Source organism: Xyrauchen texanus, chromosome 7 (assembly GCF_025860055.1).
Source record: "Xyrauchen texanus isolate HMW12.3.18 chromosome 7, RBS_HiC_50CHRs, whole genome shotgun sequence".
Lineage (NCBI taxonomy): Eukaryota > Metazoa > Chordata > Actinopteri > Cypriniformes > Catostomidae > Xyrauchen > Xyrauchen texanus.
The window spans coordinates 47,298,222-47,319,309 of record NC_068282.1 but is presented as its reverse complement, the minus strand read 5'-3'; the positions used below and the strand labels follow the sequence as shown (position 1 = coordinate 47,319,309).

The 21,088-nt window shown below is 41.4% G+C and overlaps 1 protein-coding gene across 1 annotated transcript in view; it reads left to right on the top strand.

Moving 5' to 3' along the window:
- st3gal3a (ST3 beta-galactoside alpha-2,3-sialyltransferase 3a) overlaps window positions 1-21,088 on the top strand; it is a 95,090-nt gene that overhangs the window by 38,618 nt on the left and 35,384 nt on the right. The window contains 3 exon segments of the mRNA XM_052131062.1: window positions 5,877-5,924; window positions 9,848-9,890; window positions 14,232-14,324. Coding sequence (XP_051987022.1) covers window positions 5,877-5,924; window positions 9,848-9,890; window positions 14,232-14,324 — 184 coding nt within the window.

Genomic DNA, 21,088 nt, shown 5'->3' with positions numbered 1-21,088 from the left:
GGGACTGGGGCATGCAGAGCTCGCCCTCGCCGGGCGGATGCGATCTCTGCGAGGAGCTGCCGATGTCGACCCTGCGGGCTCGACTCGAGCGCTCAGGACCGAGCCGCCGCGCCGCCTTCCGTTCTGCCGCGCAGAAAAAAGCGCCGCTCTCAAAGGCTGCCGGAAACAGTGGTAGAAGCGATTGCCTCGCCGGAGCCCATCCCTCGAGCATCGCCTTCACCCTCCCCGCCCACCCGGGCGCGCAGTTGCCCGCCGAGCGGCTGCTCTGCTGCCATCTCGGACTAAGAAGCGGAGGATAAGGGCTGTTCCATCATGGCTTCGGACAGCGAGGAGTGGTCAGGCTCACACGCCTCCTCCTCGGCCCAGGAATCCAGCAGGACTCGCGCCGGAGTCGAAGGGGAACTAACACGCCTCCTCTCACAGGCCGTCGACCGCCTTGGGCTCGAGTGGTCACCGCCCCTTGAGCAAGCACCCAACAGACTTGACGGCTGCTTTCTACAGAGCCCGCTACCCGGGCCGCTCCCTTCCTGCCGAACTCCACAGCGAGCTTTCCAAATCATGGAATGCGCCTTTCTCGGCCAGGGTCCGATCCCACGTCTCCACCTCTCTTGCTTCGGTGGACAGCGCCACTGAGAAGGGCTACGCTTCCATCCCTCCAGTCGAGGATGCGGTAGCAGCACACCTTTGCCCGCCCTCCGCGAAATGGCGGTCTAAACCAGTGCTCCCGTCTAAGGCTTGCAGAACAACTTCCGCCTGTGTTGGCCGCGCCTATTCCGCCGCCGGCCAAGCTGCATCTGCTCTGCACTCTATGGCCGTCCTACAGATCCTCCAAGCGGACCTTCTGCGGGAGTGGGATGAGGAAAGCAGGCATCCAGAGGCGGTTGCAGACATACGGAGTGCTACGGACCTCGCCCTCCGCGCTACCAAAGCTGCAGCCCAAGCTATAGGGAAGTGCATGGCCGCGCTGACTGTGACCGAGAGACATCTGTGGCTAATGCTAGCCAACATGGGAGAAGCAGAGCACTCTACGTTCCTCAACGCACCGCTCTCTCCATCCGGTCTCTTCGGCTCCGCAGTGAGTGGTATCATTGACCGGTTTTCAGAGGTCCAAAAAGCCACACAAGCCATGAATCTCTTTCTGCCTCGTCGCGCTAGCTCCTCTGCAGGCCGCCCACGTGAGCCTCCTGCACGAGCCTCTTCACAGCGCCCAGCTCAACAAAGCCAGACTTCTCAGCGTCGACAGGGCGGCCGCCCTCGATCTCGCTCAGACAGCCGCCACAGACCGCCACCCCCCCGCGGGCCTCGGACTAGAATTGCGCTGAAACCTGAACAACCGAAGTCCTCCTAGCTTTGTTGACAAAACGACGGATCAGTCCCGCTGCGGCCGGACCACCGTCAAAGCTTCACCCCCTGTCAGTCCCCTTCCTTCAGGCTACTACAGTTGTAGATTCAGCAGCCAACAAGCCGGTGTTAACGCCCGCTTGCCTGCACTCAAACGGCGTTTTCACGGCGACCCAAATAAATCTGGTAAAGAGCAAGCATGCCATATGTGTAGAAAATGTGCCCACAATCCAGTGTTCACCCCTACACACAAGCATTACACATCCCGTGGCCCTATCACGGCACACTCACATAAAGCGGTTACGAACCGCTCGAGTGTTAGGGTTAATAAACGCACCCACAAATCCGCGCGCGCGCCCATTCTCTGGCCGCTCTGTCACACGACCAGCCTTATGTGTAGAAAATGTGCCCACAATCCAGTGTTCACCTCTACACACAAGCATTACACGTTCTGTGTCCCCATCAGAGCACACTCAAAAGCGGTTACGAGCCACTCGAGTGTTAGAGTCAATAAATGCGCTCACAAATACGTGCGCGCGCCCATTCTCTGCCCGCTCTGTCACACGGCCAGCAAACACTTCTCTGTATGTAAGTCCCGTGCCCGTGACTATGCTTGCGTATCACTTAACAGACGTGACTCTTTCCCCATTCACCTCAATCGAGAAGTCACTCACAGAACAGCCTGTCCATGCTGTCTGCGAGCAGTCCAGCGTAAGCACAGTAAGCGCGCTCACACATTCTGTTCAGCGTGCTGTGTGCGGCAATCAGAGCGATTTGGCCACTCACCCTCTAACATTACGCTTCAAAGCGTGGGAAGATATTCCAGGGATATCCGAATGGGGGTTAAGCACAATAAAACAGGGCTATTTGCTACAGTTCGATCGCCGTCCTCCTCGCTTCTGAGCGTGGCTCGAAACTACTGTGAACACGGAAGCAGCGTGCATGCTTCGTTCAGAAATAGCAAACCTTCTGTGCAAAAGGGCCATAGAGAGAGTGCCGCCTCCCTGAGCGAGTCAGGGATTTACAGCCGTTATTTTCTTGTCCCCAAGAAAGACGGCGGCCTCAGACCAATATTAGATCTCAGGGTTTTGAACAAAGCGCTTGCAAAAGACCATTCAAAATGCTTACAACCAGCAAACTCCTCGTGCATGTGCGCCAGGGGACTGGTTTATTTCTCTCGATCTGAAAGATGCATACTTTCAGATTCAGATAAATCCCGTCACAGGCCATTCTTGAGATTCGCCTTCGACGGCCAGGTTTATCAATACACCGTCCTTCCGTTCGGCCTGTCCTTAGCACCTCGTACTTTCACGAAGTGCATGGACGCGGCGCTCGCACCCCTGCGGAGTCAGGGTTTGCGAATTCTGAACTATTTGGACGATTGGCTGATTTTGGCACAATCACATACGGAGCTTCTGTCTCACAGGACAGTTCTCCTCAGTCATCTGAACAGTTTGGGCCTTGCAGTCAATAGGACCAAGAGCTCACTACAGCCCAGTCAGACAATTTCCTTCCTTGGAATAGAACTAGACTCAGTGGCAATGACGGCTCGCTTATCTACACAGCGCGCGCGCTGTGTGCAGCGATTTCAGATGAACAGCCTCACACTTCTGAAGAAGTTTCAGAGAGTGCTAGGCTACATGGCCTCAGCCGCAGCAGTACTTCAACTGGGTTTACTGCGCATGCGCCCGCTTCAGCATTGGCTAAACACCCGCGCGTCTCGCCGTGCTTGGGCCACAGGCCGCCAGCCAATCAGAGTGACTCAGACCTGTATTTCAGCTCTGCAGCCCTGGACAGTGGCCGAGTGGTATCAGCGGGGAGTGATGATTGGAGCTGTATCTCGCCGAAAAGTCATCTCGACAGACGCGTCCAACACGGGTTGGGGCGCGGTCTGCGAGGGCTCTCCGGTTTTTGGCCTATGGTCAGTTCAGGAAAAGCTCCTTCACATAAATTGTCTGGAAATGATAGCGGTCGAGTACGCGCTTGTGTGCTTCCTCCCGATCATTCAGGGTCACCACGTCCTGGTCCGCTCGGACAACAGGTCTGTGGTATCCTATCTAAACCGTCAGGGCGGTGTCAGATCCAGGAACCTCTTCCATCTGACGAAACGCATACTGAGTTGGTCCCAGCGCCACCTGCGCTCGCTGAGGGCGACGCACGTGCCAGGTCACCTGAACGACGGCCCAGACAGACTGTCCAGAGACAATATTCCCCAGGGAATGGTCCCTGCACGCTCAAACAGTCCAGACGTTATGGCGCATATTCGGCAGAGCAGAGATAGACCTCTTTGTGTCAGAAGAGAACTCTCACTGCCCAATATTTTTCTCGAAGCGAGGACGCGCTGGCCCAGGACTGGCCCAACCACCCGCTTTATGCCTTCCCTCCCGTCTCGCTATTGCCACAGGTAATGCAGAGGATCAGGAAACGCGCCACTCGGTGCTCCTCATAGCCCGCGCTGGGAGAATCAAACATGGTTCCCGGAGCTTACGCAGCTGTCACTGACAGCGCGTGGCCCATCCCAGTGAGAGCAGATCTCCTCTCGCAAGCTCGCGGAATGATCTGGCATCCCCACCCAGAGCGCTGGGCGCTACACGCGTGGGTGATCAACGACTACCCGTCGCTTTGCCAGAAGGAGTAATAAACACCATCATACACGCTAGAGCCCCCTCCACGAGAAGACTCTATGCGTCAAAATGGTCTGTGTTTTCAAAATGGTGCACCGACACAGACCTGGACCCACGGACATGTGGGGTGTCGCCGCTGCTCGTGTTTTTACAAGAGCTGCTGGATAAGGGCAGATCCCCATCCACGCTCAAAGTGTACGTGGCGGCCGTCGCGGCGTTCGCTGAACCCCTGCACGGCCAGGTAAAAACGAGCTGGTCATCCGCTTCCTCAGGGGAGCTAGAAGGATGAACCCTCTGCGCCCCCCCATCGGTTCCTATCTGGGACCTTTCTATAGTTCTCGAAGCTATGAAAGCCCCCCTTTCGAACCGCTTCAATCCGTGGATGTGAAACACCTCTCACTTAAAACCGTTTTTCTAACTGCCCTATCATCAGTTAAACGGGTGGGAGACCTTCACGCGCTATCTGTCAGCGCTGCGTGTCTTGAGTTTGGACCAAGTGACTCCAAGGTCATTTTAAAGCCTAGACACGGCTACGTCCCCAAGGTGGTCGGTACTCCTTTCAGAGCACAGATCATTTCCTTGTCGGCGCTACCAGCATCTGATAGCGAACGCGACCCCAATCTCCTTTGCCCAGTCAGAGCACTGAGATTGTATACTGCGCGCTCCGCATCTTTCAGAAGCTCCGAGCAGCTTTTCGTTTCGTTCGGAGGGCGCACCAAGGTCTTCGCGCCTCGAAACAGACACGTAACGCGTCAAAAGACCTACCATGCCCGCTAGGCATTAAGGCTCACTCCACTAGAGGCATGGCCTCCTCGTGGGCATGGTCCAGCGGGATTTCCATTCACGACATATGTGTGGCAGCGGGCTGGGCTTCCCCTCCACCTTTGTCAGATTTTACAATCTGGAAGTACCCGCTCTGCAGGCTAAACTGCTAGCGGTTTAATACGCTACAGCTCCCCTGGTGAGCTGCATTAATGGGACACAGTCCACACAGACCGGCACCGCCGCTCTGTCTATGTGCTTATGTACTACACACACACTGGCCCGCACTCTTGCCGGCCAAATATTAATTCCCCACTCACAAGGGCTCCCCCGGGTCCCTCTTAATTCCCTGGGGCTCATGCAGTGGATGCTTGGCGCGCACGGTGTTGACAAAGGGTTCCCGTAGCGTAAGCTAGCTTACGCAATACGAGAGAACCTCTCGTAAGAGAACGAATCGGTTACCTAACGTAACCTCGGTTCTCTAGATGAGGGAACGAGTATTGCGTAACCGGCCGTGCTCGCGCCACGAGCGATTTTTTCGCTTCATTCAATGAAAACCAGGGTTCCAGCCTACGAACTACGCTTATATGCACTCTAGTCACGCCCTTTTTGGCGGGCTTTGATGCAGTGAGCGCGCGGACGCCTCTCATTGGATGCGAGTTCGCCCAAGCTCGTCTATAGGCTGCAGCAGATGCCGCAGAGCAACCAATGAGCTCGCTAGCTAGCCCGCTCAAGGTCTGCAGCTGCCGCACTGCGTTGACAATGGATACAAAATTAAGGATTATTTTTTTGGCTTCAATATCTCAGAAAAGATGAATCTTTCCCATAGCGTAAGCTAGCTTACGCAATACTCGTTCCCTCATCTAGAGAGAACCGAGGTTACGTTAGTAACCGATTCGTTTTTATTCATTGACATGATGAATGCAATAAGTTATTTCATTCAACGTTTTTAACTGTGTTTGTTTTACACTGTTGTTTTATTGCACTATGAGTGCCAGTGTGTATTGTGTTTGTTTGAAGTGCTAACCACAGCTTTGTTCTGATACTTACTACTGTAATGTTTACAGAGACACTCAAAGCATCTGATTGTATTCAAACAGAGGTGATGACATGACTGCTGTATGAACAACTCACACTCTTGTGTTTCAGAGGCTGATTTGGATAGATTACGCCCTATGAGACAGGTCATAGCTTCAGGTAGAGGTTCACCCTATACCGTATTTTACATTAATATTGGGAAAATTAAAACTGTACCTATTACAATTGCATTATAGGCGAGACCAGGGCTAGTTGTCACACGTGCAAGTTGTTACACAAATGCTTGTTTTCTCTATCAGTGGTTTTGTATCTTACATTAGGACATTTTTTTGTGAATTCAACCCTCCGGACAAACAAAAACCCAATTTGCGTTTTTGTTATACAGATTTTAACCGAAAGGTTGACTTTACAAATTGACTTAAATAAATACAAATATATTTACTGGAGTAAAAAGTGTGACAGCTAAGTTGACATGGTCTCCCATATATGCTTTAAAAAAATACAAATAATTATATATATATATATATATATATATATATATATATATATATATATATATATATATATATATATATACAGAATCAAATATTTTTGCAACTAAATTAAATATATATCTTTCATTTTGTTGCAGAAATAATAAATTCAGTTATTAGAAAACATAACTGAAATTATATAGCTAAATAATTAAATTATAAATATTGAATACAAAAGTGAATAAATTGCTAAATAGCACTTTTAATTTCCCAACATTATGATGTTTTAGCAGTGCGCCTCAAGACATCTGTCATGCTTCTGTCTGACTCTCTGATAAAGGCAATAAATACTAGTTTTTCGGCTTTGCATGATAAGCACAGGTGAAAACCCTTTTGATCACCATTTAACATTCATAAAGATAACTAATCTTTTATCTACTGTACTAAACATTACAATGTTGATATAGTGTGAATACCAGTCAGTTTCATTTTAGAATTTTAGAATATAGATAGCAGTAAACATACTAATTACAAATATTAATAGTGTTGAAATAGACAACTTCAGGCACTTTTGTGTCAAAAGGTTATTTGTTAATAGGTATTACATTGTTGTTATTATTATTATTATTATTATTATATAAATTAAACTTGACTCGGAAACTTTTTACCAGGCCTTCCTCGTTGTATTTGTTACTTTTCAAATGCCTTTTGTATATATATTTTATTGTTTTAGTCTTGTTCCAAGACTTTCAGTATTAAACTATGAAAATCCATTATAAAAATACAAATGTATGTAATGATTACATGAATAAAACTACAATAGTCTAAACAAGGAGTAAAATAAACATAAACCATTTCGATATTTATTTTGTGAAAATATCTATCAATTTGTAAAAGCAATTACAACATTTTGCCCCAATCACGTTTTTTTCAAAAGTTGGTGCACTTGTTAACCAAGTGGACAAAAGTGTCAATGAAAAGCTTGAGATGAAATATGAGCAGTGAAGTAAAGGTAAAAATCACTTGTGAACTGAATATTTGTATTTTAAAGTGTGAGAGAGGTTTTCACAAGACACAGTGCTTAAAGTGCCTCAAGTCGAAGAAACACCCAGATGTATCAATAATCATGTAGATGTAGAATTATTAACAAAGAAATATTCCAAGTAGAATACAACTTAAGCTATATTGATAGCATCTGTGGCCTGAAAATAGTTTCAACTTCAGGTTGTAAAAACAAATGAGAAATGTAGTTATTATATATGCACTGCACATAAACGTTTTAAATGCACAGCTATCACACTGTTTCGAAGATATAACCATAACATTTAAACATCACGTGTGTTAGTGACTAGAACCGTGTCTGTGCAAATTAATATTCAATGTTTCATAATTATTAGTCATGTTTATTTCATGCCACATATGTGTTCAGGAGAGCGTACAATAATTAGCATTCTGTATGGAATATTTCTTCAGTCATGCTATAATAAGCAGTTGACAGAAGCATTGTGATCTTTGTAAGACTTTCTGTGCTGATAACCTAACACCTGCTGCAGCTTCTGTTACCTCCATACTAATGCCAGATGTTCATATGAGCATCATGCGCACAACACACCCCGAGAAACCCTGAGCAGTCCCTCTTCAAAATCTGAAAATGTTTAAAGATCATTGCTTTTTACTTCTTTTTTTCAGGAAAGTATCACTTATCTGTAAATTGTTTTTTGTATGGTACCGTCCATGTCTACTAATGAGATCAGAGCTTATAAAACAATGCCTCTTCCTATGTGATCTGCGCAGCCTAATGTTGCTTGTTCATGGTCTAGCATCTTGTGTCTCAAAGATTTGTATTTTTTTTACTTGATGTCAACCAGCCCTCATTTATTGCAATCTTACACCTGAATCCTTTACTCTGAAAAGGCTTGTGAAATCATTGAATGTCTTCTGTCCTGATTTCAAGTGCTGTTTTAACTAATTTCATCCCTTCAATATTCATCAATACACTGATAACTACCAAAAACCAACATTCAAATAATCCGACAATGCAAGAAAACCGTTTAAGGCATTAACATAACCTACAGGTGAAACTCGAAAAATTAGAATATCGTGCAAAAGTTCATTAATTTCAGTAATTCAACTTAAAAGGTGAAACTAATATATTATATAGACTCATTACAAGCAAAGTAAGATATTTCAAGCCTTTATTTGATATAATTTTGATGATTATGTCTTACAGCTTATGAAAACCCCAAATTCAGAATCTCAGAAAATTAGAATATTACATGAAATCAATAAAAAAAAAGGATTTTAAATACAGAAATGTCGGTCCTCTGAAAAGTATAATCATGCATATGTACTCAGTACTTGGTTTGGGCCCCTTTTGCATTAATTACTGCCTCAATGCGGCGTGGCATGGATGCTACCAGCCTGTGGCACTGCTGAGGTGTTATGGAAGACCAAGATGCTTCAATAGCGGCCTTCAGCTCTTCTACATTGTTTGGTCTCATGTCTCTCATCTTTCTCTTGGCAATGCCCCATAGATTCTCTACGGGGTTCAGGTCAGGCGAGTTTGCTGGCCAATCAAGCACAGTAATACCATGGTCATTGAACCAGGTTTTGGTACTTTTGGCAGTGTGGGCAGGTGCCAAGTCCTGCTGGAAAATGAAGTCAGCATCTCCATAAAGCTTGTCTGCTGAAGGAAGCATGAAGTGCTCTAAAATGTCCCGGTAGACGGCTGCGTTGACTCTGGACTTAATAAAGCACAGTGGACCAACACCAGCCGACGACATGGCTCCCCAAACCAACACAGACTGTGGAAACTTCACACTGGACTTCAAGCATCTTGGATTGTGTGCCTCTCCATTCTTCCTCCAGACTCTGGGACCTTGGTTTCCAAATGAGATGCAAAATTTGCTCTCATCAGAAAAGAGGACTTTGGACCACTGAGCAACAGAGCAGTTCTTTTTTTCTTTAGCCCAGGTAAGACGTTTGACATTTGAAGCCCATGTCCAGGACCCGCCTGTGTGTGGTGGCTCTTGATGCAGTAACTCCAGCCTCAGTCCACTCCTTGTGAAGCTCCCCACACATTTGAATGGCCTTTTCCTGACAATCCTCTCCAGGCTACGGTCATCCCTGCTGCTTGTGCACCTTTTTCTTCCACACTTTTCCCTTCCACTTAACTTTCTATTAATGTGCTTTGATACAGCACTTTGAGAACATCCAACTTCTTTTGCAATTACCTTTTGAGGCTTTCCTTCCTTGTGGAAGGTGTCAATGATGGTTTTCTGCACAACTGTCAGGTCAGCAGTCTTCCCCATGATTGTGAATTCAACTGAACCAGACTGAGAGACCATTTAAAGGCTCAGGAACCCTTTACAGGTGTTTAGCTGATTAGAGTGTGACACTTTGAGCCTACAATACTGAACCTTTTCACAATATTCTAATTTTCTGAGATTCTGAATTTGGGGTTTTCATAAGTGATGGATAATTTATATCCGTATTATTTGTAGGATCCCTTCCTGTTGGCACAGTAAGAATAGCATGCTGTATCTCTCTCCTCTAATTTCTCTTTCAGGTTTTTAAACTGTTGATTTCTTGTATTTCTTCTTTGTTCAGAATACGACAAGCAGGGATTCCTTACTAAACTTGATGGAAAACTGTAAGTAACACATTGTTGTGTATTTCTCCATGGGTGTAAGATTCTGTTCTAAAACCTAGTGAACTGCCTAAATAGGCAGCATTTTAAAGTACCATAGACACACTGCCAACATGATGATTGTTTCAAAAGAATTGGTCAGAAACATATTTATAAATGCAAAAGATTGGCCTGCACATTCCCAACATCTGGTCCAGTCGAACATGCATAATCTGCAATCTTTAGTTACTGAGGTGGTAACAAACCTCAGTATTCAAAGGGGCGATAGAGTTACCTTCAAAAGTTTGTGCCATTTAAACTGGGTTTGTTTTTATTCAGGTAAGTTGTCATAAATATATTAACTTTACCTTACATGTTCAGCAAAACTATCTTTAAGAGATGTTCCACCATTACAGTAGTTGAAACTCACTGTAGAAACAGATGGTTCACACTTATTTCCTCTATAGCGCCCGTGTGGCAAATTTAAGAATGCAACATGTACTACTTGCGTTGTGTTTTAATTGAGGTCTGACATATTTTGTCGGCTTGGCAGAGAAACTTACATACAGTTGAAGTCAGAAGTTTACATACAGTTAGGTTGAAGTCATTAAAACTCATTTTTAACCACTCCACAGATATACGATTAGCAAGCTATAGTTTTGGAAAGTCGTATAGGACATCTACTTTGTGCTTCACACGAGTAATTTTTCCAACAATTGTTTACTGACAGATTGTTTAACTTTTATTTGACTATATTACAATTCCAGTGGGTCAGAAGTTTACATACACTAAGTTAACTGTGCCTTCAAGCAGAAAATGATGTCAAGCCTTTAGGCAATTATCCAATTAGCTACTTATAGGCTAATTGGAGTCAATTGGAGGTATACCTGTGGAAGTATTTTATGGCCTACCTTCAAACTCATTGTCTCTGCTTGACATCATGGGAAAATCAAAAGAAATCAGCCACAAGTCTGGTTCATACTTGGGAGCAATTTCCAAATGCCTGAAGGTACCACATTCAATTGTATAAACAATAGTATGCAAGTATAAACACCATGGGACCTTGTGAAGATGCTGGAGGAAACAGGTAGACAAGTATCTATATCCACAGTAAAACGAGTCCTATATCGAAATAACCTGAAAGACTGCTCAGCAAGGAAGAAGCCACTGCTCCGAAACCGCCATAAAAAAGCCAGACTATAGTTTGCAAGTGCACAGGGGGACAAATATCTGTCCTCTGGTCTGATGAAACAAAAAAAATTTGCCCATAATGACCATTATGTTATGTTTTGAGAAAAAAGGGTGAGACTTGCAAGCTGAAGAACACCATCCCAACTGTGAAGCATGCAGGTGGCAGAATCATGTGGGGGTGCTTTGCTGCAGGAGGGACTGGTGCACGTCACAAAAAAGATGGCACCATGAGGAAGGAGAATTATGTGGATATAGTGATGCAACATCTCAAGACATCAGCCAGGAAGTTAAAGCTCGGTCGCAAATGGGTCTTCCAAATGGACAATGACCACTAGCATACCTCCAAATATGTGGCAAAATGGCTTTAGGACAACAAAGTCAAGATATTGGAGTGGCCATCACAAAGCCCTGACCTTAATCCAACATTTGTGGGTAGAACTGAAAAAGCGTGTGTGATCAAGGAGGCCTAAAATCCTGACTCGGTTACACCAGTTCTGTCTGGAGGAATGGGACAAAATTCCAGCAACTTATTGTGAGAAGCTTGTGGAAGGATACCCAAGTCAAACAATTTAAAGGCAATACTACTAAACACTAACACATTGAATGTAAACTTCTGACCCGCTGGGAATGTGATGAAAGAAATAAATCATTCTCTCTACTATTATTCTGACATTTCACATTCTTAAAATAAAGTAGTGATCCTAACTGACCTAAGACAGGGAATGTTTTCCACAATTAAATGTCAGGAATTGTGAAAAACTGAGTTTAAATGTACTTGATTAAGGTGTATTTAAACTTCTGACTTCAACTGTATCCTTTGCAGAGTATGTAATCCCATAAAATTGGGACGAGTTTAGCAAAAAAAATTCTGTTAAATGATGGCAGACGATACAAGACATTTGTTGATTATATAAATAATTAATTAAATACTGAGTAGTGTAGCGTAAAAGTGTAATTGAAATAAAAGGCTGAAATTGTTTAATCTAATAAAAAAATGTACCTGTGTATTTGTGATTTTATTTATTTTTTAATGCTTATTAGGTGTTTTGCGTCGTTAGCTTAGCAGCATGCTAACGTCAAATATATGCTTTGTAGAGAACATAATCTCATAAAATATTGCGACAAGCTTAACAAAAAACATCTGTCAAAGATGGCAGACAATGCAAGACATATGTTGATTATATACATACTTTATTCATTCAATACTGAAAAGTATCGTTGCAAAAAGTGTAATAGAAATAAAAGGCTGAAACAGTTCAGTCTAATTAAAAATGTATTATTTCACCCACGGATTTGTAATTTTTTTTATGCTTATTAAGAGTTTTGCGTTGTTTGCTTAGCAACATGCAAACGTCAAACTCTCTTTGAAACAAACGTGAGTCTAGTCTCCAGTGCACTATTTGTATGGATCACAGAGTTGATTCCTATGTAGAGCCTTCCGAATCTATCACTGATGATCCATTTTAGTTAGAATGCTGATTTTAAAGGCAGCTGCCTATGTAGGCACTAGACAGTAAGACAGCTCACTAGGTTTTGGAACAGAGCATAAATATGTGCATGCATGTGTGGGTTCACTTTGGCCCATGCTGTCCAACAATTTGTCTCTCTTAATAACTTGGCTTGTTGTTTATTTGAGCTTTACTTTGCAAGGATAATTAATGGAGCCCTAAAGCCTCTCTAATTAATGATGTCTTGGCACTCAATGGCTCTCACCCAGCCTTGTCCGATTTCACCATCCTGATTGTATCTAAATGGGAGGTCCGTTTACTAGAAGAAAAACATGACACGACCTCTCCTATTACCATTAACGCCCACCTGTATAAATAGCACTGTCAACAGGTCATCTTTTTCATGTCCAGCACTTGCAGTATTGATGTAAACGTACTAGAAAGTTTCCATTTGCTGGCCTGTGAATTAGTGGGTTTATACTGGCGCTTTTATAAAATAAACTACACCCCAGATGACTTGTCATCTAATAGAGCAGCCTCTATCGTTGCAGATACTCTGGACAGCTTGAGCTCACCACAGCTCGTTTCGCCTTTCGTAAAATCCTCTCTATCTAGGTGGTGTGCAACAGAATTCACGGGTCTCGAAACACGTTTTTAAAAGTTAAACTAGTTTAACTCGACCATTTTTTACTTTAAAAATGCAACGATCACTGTGCGAGAAGTTTGAAGAAAAAATAAACTAGCAAGATCCAACGCAATGGCTAAATACTAGAGCTGTCAGAACTAACACGTTAACGCGTGCAATTAAAAGTTTAACGCATTAATTTTTCTTAATCACGATTAATGCATTTACTGTTAATACAGCATAAACATTGGTGTGAAGGGCGGAACCTTTGTAATGTGTCCACATTTGTAACGAGTCATTACACAACACCAGAGCCCTTCTACCAAGGGGAGCCTACAAGCTCAGCATAAAATAACATAAAGTGGCGGACCCATTGACATTCTATGAGCGGTGAAGTTGTAATATTCACCTATGATGGAGCCGCAGAGATCGTTATCTTAGTAAAATAGTGATAAAATTATGGATAAAGAAGCTCTTAGCGCTGTATGATGTACAAAACAAGCCCAGATGGGACTTGTAAGGTGCATTTTAATTACCACAGAAGCAAGTCAAGACTTAACTATCAACAAAACGCAAACATATCTGTCTGGAAGCACTTTTCATGGTGAGTTCAAAGTAGCGCTTGGTGCTGGTGCTGACTCTCTAACGCAAATCATGAATGCAGCTTTGTGATTGCCATAACAAAGCGGATAGCCACAGTCTACCAGCAGATTAATATCGTGGAGGACGACAGTTTAAGAGATTTTAATGCCCATTGCAATGAAAATGCAACCTGTTTTAAACCAACTTGTTCTATCAATTAGTCAAACTCCCACTTAGACTCGAATTGGTGATATTTTAGGGCATTTCTTGTGGAAGGCTTTGTTTGAAATTTTTTAATAATGTATTATATTGTTACATATTGATTTGTTTTCTTTCCTAAGATAGAAATAAATGCATTTTGACAAGAAAATAATTATATATATAGTGTCAAATTTCAGCACTTTCAAAATCTGCAATTAATCGCGATTAATTACAAATATTATGTGATTAATCACGATTAAAAAATGTAATCGCCGGACAGCACTACTACATAAATCTTTTGTTTTCATTGGTTCACAGGCCCCTTGAGCTCCAGTATAAATATGGAAATCTCAGTAAAGGCGAGTGTAAACCAGGCTACGCAGCAGCCAAGATGACATCAATCTATCCAAAGTAAGCTAATCTCACCCTACATTGTGAAATAGAGGAAGTTCACAGTACAGACAAACACTTTGTTCTTCTGTCAAAAAAGCGACTCTTAACTGTATTAACAATGGCCTATTGTTTGTTGATCTCTTGATGAAGCATAACATATATTCTTGATGCCTTCTTTAACAGACTTGAGTCATATAGGGTGTCATTCATTCTGCTAAGCATCAGCTAAATAGCTGTAGACCAGGAATGTGTATATAAATTTGATTACATGTTGACTGGAAATGGTTCTAGTTGGGCAAGTCTGGTCTGTTACCAGCACAAGCTGTTGATGCTAGTAATTATAGGAAATACACAATCTTAACCAGTGTAGCCATTTTGGTCACCAGTTCAAACCAGCATAAAAGAGCCTAAGATATACCAGTAACTAGCAATATGATGGGTTTAACTAGCTATGCACGATGTATTGGACGATATCCAATATGGGCAGATTGTTTAAAAACAGCCAATGATCAGGGCCGATTATTTCCTGTCAATTAAAAGTTGTGGGTATAACGTGTCGGGACAATTGGCCTACAACTTGTGCTGTGTGTAAAACAAAATGTCCCTTTTGTGACAGCAGAATTGCAATTTGTTAGCTTTGCACTGCTAGAATTTTACAAGGTGGAACTAACATTAAAGTTTTAAAATAACTAATTTGATTACTTGCCTTAAATGGATAGTTCACCCACAAATCATTTACTTACTCCTCATAACATCCCAGATGTGTATGACTTTCTTCTGCTGAACACAAATTAAGATTTATAGAACAAATATTTCAGCTCTGTAGTTCCATGCAATGCACGCCAGGTTATGCCTGTATGTTTTTGAATAGGCGATATAGAATGAATAACACACAGTGGGCTGATTTTTTTTGGATATGCCCTTCTTTTCAGATTGCTTGAGTAGTGTTTTGTAGTTTGCATTTAACCTATTACACAGCGAGGATGTTTCTCCATTCATTGCTCCCAGGAGGAACTCAGAGTGGCATAAAAAGGAACAATTTCATTTTCTCTTTTAAATAATTAAATATTGGATTCCATACTGAATGCACTTTGTCCGGTGTGTGTTTATATAAGGCATATTTCAAAGATGCTCGTGTCCAGTGATCACCGCTCAGTATGATGTAGGATCTTTTTTGGGTCTGTTGTGTTCCTTTGAGCTCCCAGTGCGTGAGAAAGCCCATATACTCATTCAGCAGACTCACACGCAATGGTTTAAGCCACTAGATTTCAGCCAAAGCCTCACAGATTGATATAAACGATCAGAATCACACTTGTTCAGTTTTTCATGGTAGGTAGGCTGTATCAATACATATTAATGAGCTCCCATGAGAGAGTTTCTGTTGAAAACGTCTATTTAAAGGTGAACTCAGTTATTTTTTCCTCATTAAAAAAGTTGAACTCCTAAAGACATCAATTGTAATTTTGCAATATATATAGGAAATCATGAGCACTCACATTAAAATGAAGACTCCAGTCATATCAGTAACCTTATAAAAGCTGTTTTATTCTACATGGAGAGGATCCGCACATGGGGGTGGCCATGTTAGAATCACATGACCAGCCGAATACTACTCGCTTATGCCTCCTACACTCCACATGACTTTCAAAGACATCGGATTGTGGTACGTGTACACAACTGTCTGTCTTGTCATGGAAGTCGTTGCATTTTCAAATTACACGACGAATCGGCGACAGGGGTGAACACATTACAAAACAGTTCACTATTGACGAATCCCGACAACTCTACCTTGACTCCAAATTACGTTTCACAACAGAGTGCACTTGAGAAGTGATACGAGATACGAAAACAAATGCATGATCATATGTGTTGCATTACAGAATATGATGTGTATGGTTTTAATCATATATTTTATTGGTTACAATATGAATAAGTATCTCCTACTGAAAAATCGACCTATTTGCTCACCTGACTGTCCAAGAGAATTGGCAATTTCTCTCCAACGCTTCTCTTTCTCCACCCGGTTGTGCTACAGTTCAGATGAAACATCAAATAGGCACTAGTGCTCCTGCCAATGTTCACTAATTTTTCCTCCATTTCTTCAGTGCAATGAGACTTTCTTGACACTGCAATCATACTCGTTGATGTTCTGTTGCTGGTACATCAGGACTCCTCCCACTGAAATTTCCCGTGACCCGTTTCTTGCTCTATCGTTGGCTGTAGGTCATCGCTGCTGTTGTATTCAGTCAAAACATATTTCACATTGCGCGATTTGGAATCGCAGACAGGTCCAGATATTTAACATTCTAGATATCTCACTGACATTGGCGATGCATCGGCGCTTCTCTCAAATTGCGTCTTTGATAGTTCATACATTGCGATCGTCGCTTGCGAGGGCTAGCTCGGATTTGCCCACGAATTCAGGCTTTTATTGGCGATCTGTGGTTCAAATTGTGTGGTTAAACCAGAAAAGAAATATTCTGCAAAGTCTTCAGCTGCTTTTACAGATATTCTTCTTTTTTATTTGCATTTTCACTACAAGCATTTCGCTATTGACCGGGTTCCTGTTGTCGTGTGAAGGCTTGAAATATCAGGACATTTTTTAATAGTAATTTCAAGGCCTATAAAAACAATGGAAATTGAAAAGTGCAACCTTTATGTAATATGATTTTATTTAAAAACCTTATCCAGTAATCATGAACGACAGGAAAAGTCATGTACATTTTTTATAAATTAATTGGTTAAAAGGTCGTAAGTTTTGAAAAAAATTCTCATTATTTCTCATTATATCAATTGCGATTCTTATTAGATTAAAGAAAAGGACGAGTTGAAATAATGTTTTGTGGTAATTAACATTATGCCACAAATGCTGTCAATTGAGCTTTACTTAACATGGAATATTCCTTTAATTTAATAAAATATGTGTATAAAAATACTTATTTTAACAAAGTCCATATATTAGTTTTAGTCCAACAGAGTATTCAAATTCTGTTTTTCATACACTGTACAGCTGTCAATGTAAAAGCGTTTAGTTTTACCTTTTTATTGTTTGTTTTATTTCTTTAGAAATTACCCAGCATTCATGTGAAAGTGCTCTATTGAATAAAGATGAGTTGTGAAATATGGGGCAACCCAGATCACATGATTGTTGTTCTGACTTTGGGTTCTTGATACAGAACCGACAGTATTCAAGTCTAAATGGAGTCAGATGTGAACACTAAATAGACCATGACATCTTCAATGTTTGTTTAGACACTAAACCTAAAACATCTAGTTAGGCTTGTAATTAGCATCTGACACGCATTGTTGAACGTGCCCTGGGAGCTGCTTACAGAAAATGGCATGAAGCATTTCAATACAAGGAGAACTGCAGTGTCACTTACCAGCTAGATTTAAGTTGGCAAACGTAATGAGCAAACACCGTGCTATACAGTGGCATTGTTCACAAACGTCTCCTATGAAACTAATATTTCATTTGAAATCTCCTTACATCTCCCTCTCTCTCAAATATCCCAGATTACCTTAATTCACTCTGAATCACATGTATTGTGCCTAAATATGAACAAACAACATAAGTAACATTTTAGTGTCATAATTTTAACAGATGTTCAAATAAAAAAGTAATGGAGTAATCTTGTGGAGCTTCATGGGTAATAATCTGTGAGAAACACACATAGGCTACATACATATTTTGTCCCATTCTTAATAAATAAAATAAAGAAAACTGGATTTCCTGATACAGTGGGGAAGTCATTGACCAAAGATCAAAACATTACTGCACCTCTTTTGACTAACCTCTTCAAAAAGCAGATTTCCAGTAATGATGTTGAAATTCCAGGAAGTTGCCTATTTAGTGAACTTGAAACTGGCAGCAATGTTTTTGTGTCTTATTCTGTGGTAACATCCCATGAACACCAATGAACCACACACTTTTAATAGACTCAATGCCAACCCATTGTTGGCATTTTTAGGACTTTTTTTGTATGGCACGTCAGATCAGACATATACAGAACCAGTCCAATATTTGGGCACACCCACTCCTTCATTGCTATTTGTTATATTTTAGAATGTGAAAATGTTGTTTTTGCTATGAAATAACACAAATGGAAGTATAGGAATTATGTAGAAACGAGAAATCAACAAATCAAAATCTTACATTTTAGCTTTCTCGAAGTCTTCGTCTAGTTTCCAGCTCTGCACAATCTTGGCATTTTCTCAGCCAATTTCATTAATTGCATTCTGGGATGCTTTTTAAACAGTATTGAAGGAGTTCCTGTATATGCCGGACACTTGTTGACTGCTTTTCCTGTACTATCTGCTCCAATTTAACTGTGTAAGTAATATGGACACATTACACACTAAAATTTAGGCCACTTCCACACAATATGTTTTCGTTTAAAAACAAATTAATTTCCCTACATTTTGGCCTTCCGTCCACAAAAACAAAGCTTTTCGAAAATGCTGTCCCAAATGAATACATTTGTGTTGTGGTGTGGACTGGGAAAACAAAGATATTCTAAAACGATCAAGTGACGTGGTCATGTGATCCATTCAACCCAAAACAATCAAGATGGTGGCCCATGTTGTAGAGGTGTTGTTATGCCTGATATTCACTTTGATAGCATAGTTAAAGATAAATGTTACTTTGTACAACCTTCCCATTGCATTCCTTCAAAGGTGACGGAAAGTTTACTCAAAATTGCTGTCCGGCGATGGAATGCGACAACAATTGCGTTTTAGACTGAACATGGAATGGCATTTGTTTTTTTGTTTGTTTATTGCATGCACGGATTTTAATGTTTTCAAACGTTTCAGTGTGGACAACCAACTTTTGGAAATGTGTGGATGAAGAGCATTTTGAAAACAAAAGTGCCATTTTCAAATTAGTCCTTAGTCCTTAGTGTACTTAGTAGTATTGCTCTGATACCAAAGTTTTGACTTCGGTACGATACTGGCCCTGGTACCTCGGTATCGATACTAACTCGATACAAATAATGTATTTTTTTTATTATTTCTGGATTGCATGTTAAATGTTTAATTAAATGTTATGATCAAATTGTGTTTAATCAATACATACTGTACAGCTTTAATCAAATGAAAATATAATACTTTCCAACTAATATATATATATATATATAGACACGTATACAGTGCTGTGCAAAGGTTTATGGCACTTGCGAAAAATGTTGCAAAGTGAGGATGTCTACAAAAATAATGACATAAATAGTTTTAATTTATCAGTTAATGTCATAAAAAGTGCAGTAAATATAAAAAAGCTAAATCAATTTATTTAAAATCAATTTTCTTGGTTGTTGGGAGATTGGATGTTTCAAGCTTCTTGGAGAATTCGTCACAGTTCCTCTGTCTATTTCGGCTGTCTCAATTGCTTCTGTCTCTTTATGTATTCTCAGACTGACCCGATGTTCAGTGGGGGTCTCTGTGGGGGCCATTACATCTGTTGCAGGGCTCCCTGTTCTCCTATTCTTATCTTTTCTATTTGCAGAAGTAATGTTTGGGAGTCTAAAATGTATATTTCCTATTGACACACTAAAGCTGAAGATATTAATAACCATCTTAAAATAAATGTTTTTGTGAAACGTCTTATGTGCCTAAAACTTTTGCACAGTACTGTATATACAGAATATTTCATTACATGAAAACACGTGTTACATTCTTGCGTTCAAAACACTTGATGGAGCGCAAATCCGAACTAAGAGATCTCAAGATGTGTTCTAATTATTAAACTATATTTAACTTGACACAGTGACCTATAAAATGTATATTTATGACGCAACGCACCCGAGACGCTACACAAGCATGTCTGACACAGCTGTTCATTACATTTACATTTTACATTTATGTATTTGGCAGACGCTTTTATCCAAAGTGACTTAAAGTGCACTTATTACAGGGACAATCCCCCCGGAGCAACCTGGAGTTTAGTGCCTTGCTCAAGGACACAATGGTGGTGGCTGTGGGGATCGAACCTACAATCTTATTACCAGTTCTGATTACCAGTTAAGTGCTTTAGCCCACTACGCCATTATGTCCTTAAACAAGCCCTCATAATAAATCTCCAACTGATTGACAAATTCACTTGTGAAATGGATTGCTGTGAACTGTGTGACAATGATTGACTTATGATCAATAATATGGTAGAAAACAATACATTGTATTCTAAAGCCACTTTTTTAATTGTCTTATTAATGATTAACTCTTCTGCCACAAGAATGTAATGCATTTTAATTATCTGAATATTTTTTTATTATATATATATAATTTTGAACTGTTTAAAGATACAGATGTTCTACACACCCGTTAAAATCCCAGGTTTTTGTGATGTAAAAGAATGAGACAAAGATAAATCATGTCAGATTTTTTTCCACCTTTAATGTGATCTATAATGTGAACCATTCAATTGAAAAACAAACTGAAATCTTTGAGGGGGAAATGTTTTTTTTTTTTAAACTCACAATAACCTGGTTGCATAAGTGTGCACACCCTTAAACTAATACTTTGTTGAAGCACCTAATGATTTTATTACAGCACTCTTTTTGGGTAGGAGTCTATTAGCATGGCACATCTTGATGTGGCAACATTTGCCTACTCTTCTTTGCAAAAGTGCTCCAAATCTGTCAGATTGCGAGGACATCTCCTGTGCACAGCCCTCTTCAGATCACCCCACAGATGTTCAATTGGATTCAGGTGTGGGCTCTGGCTGGGCCATTCCAAAACGTTAATCTTCTTCTGGCGAAGCCATGCTTTTTTGGATTTGGACGTGT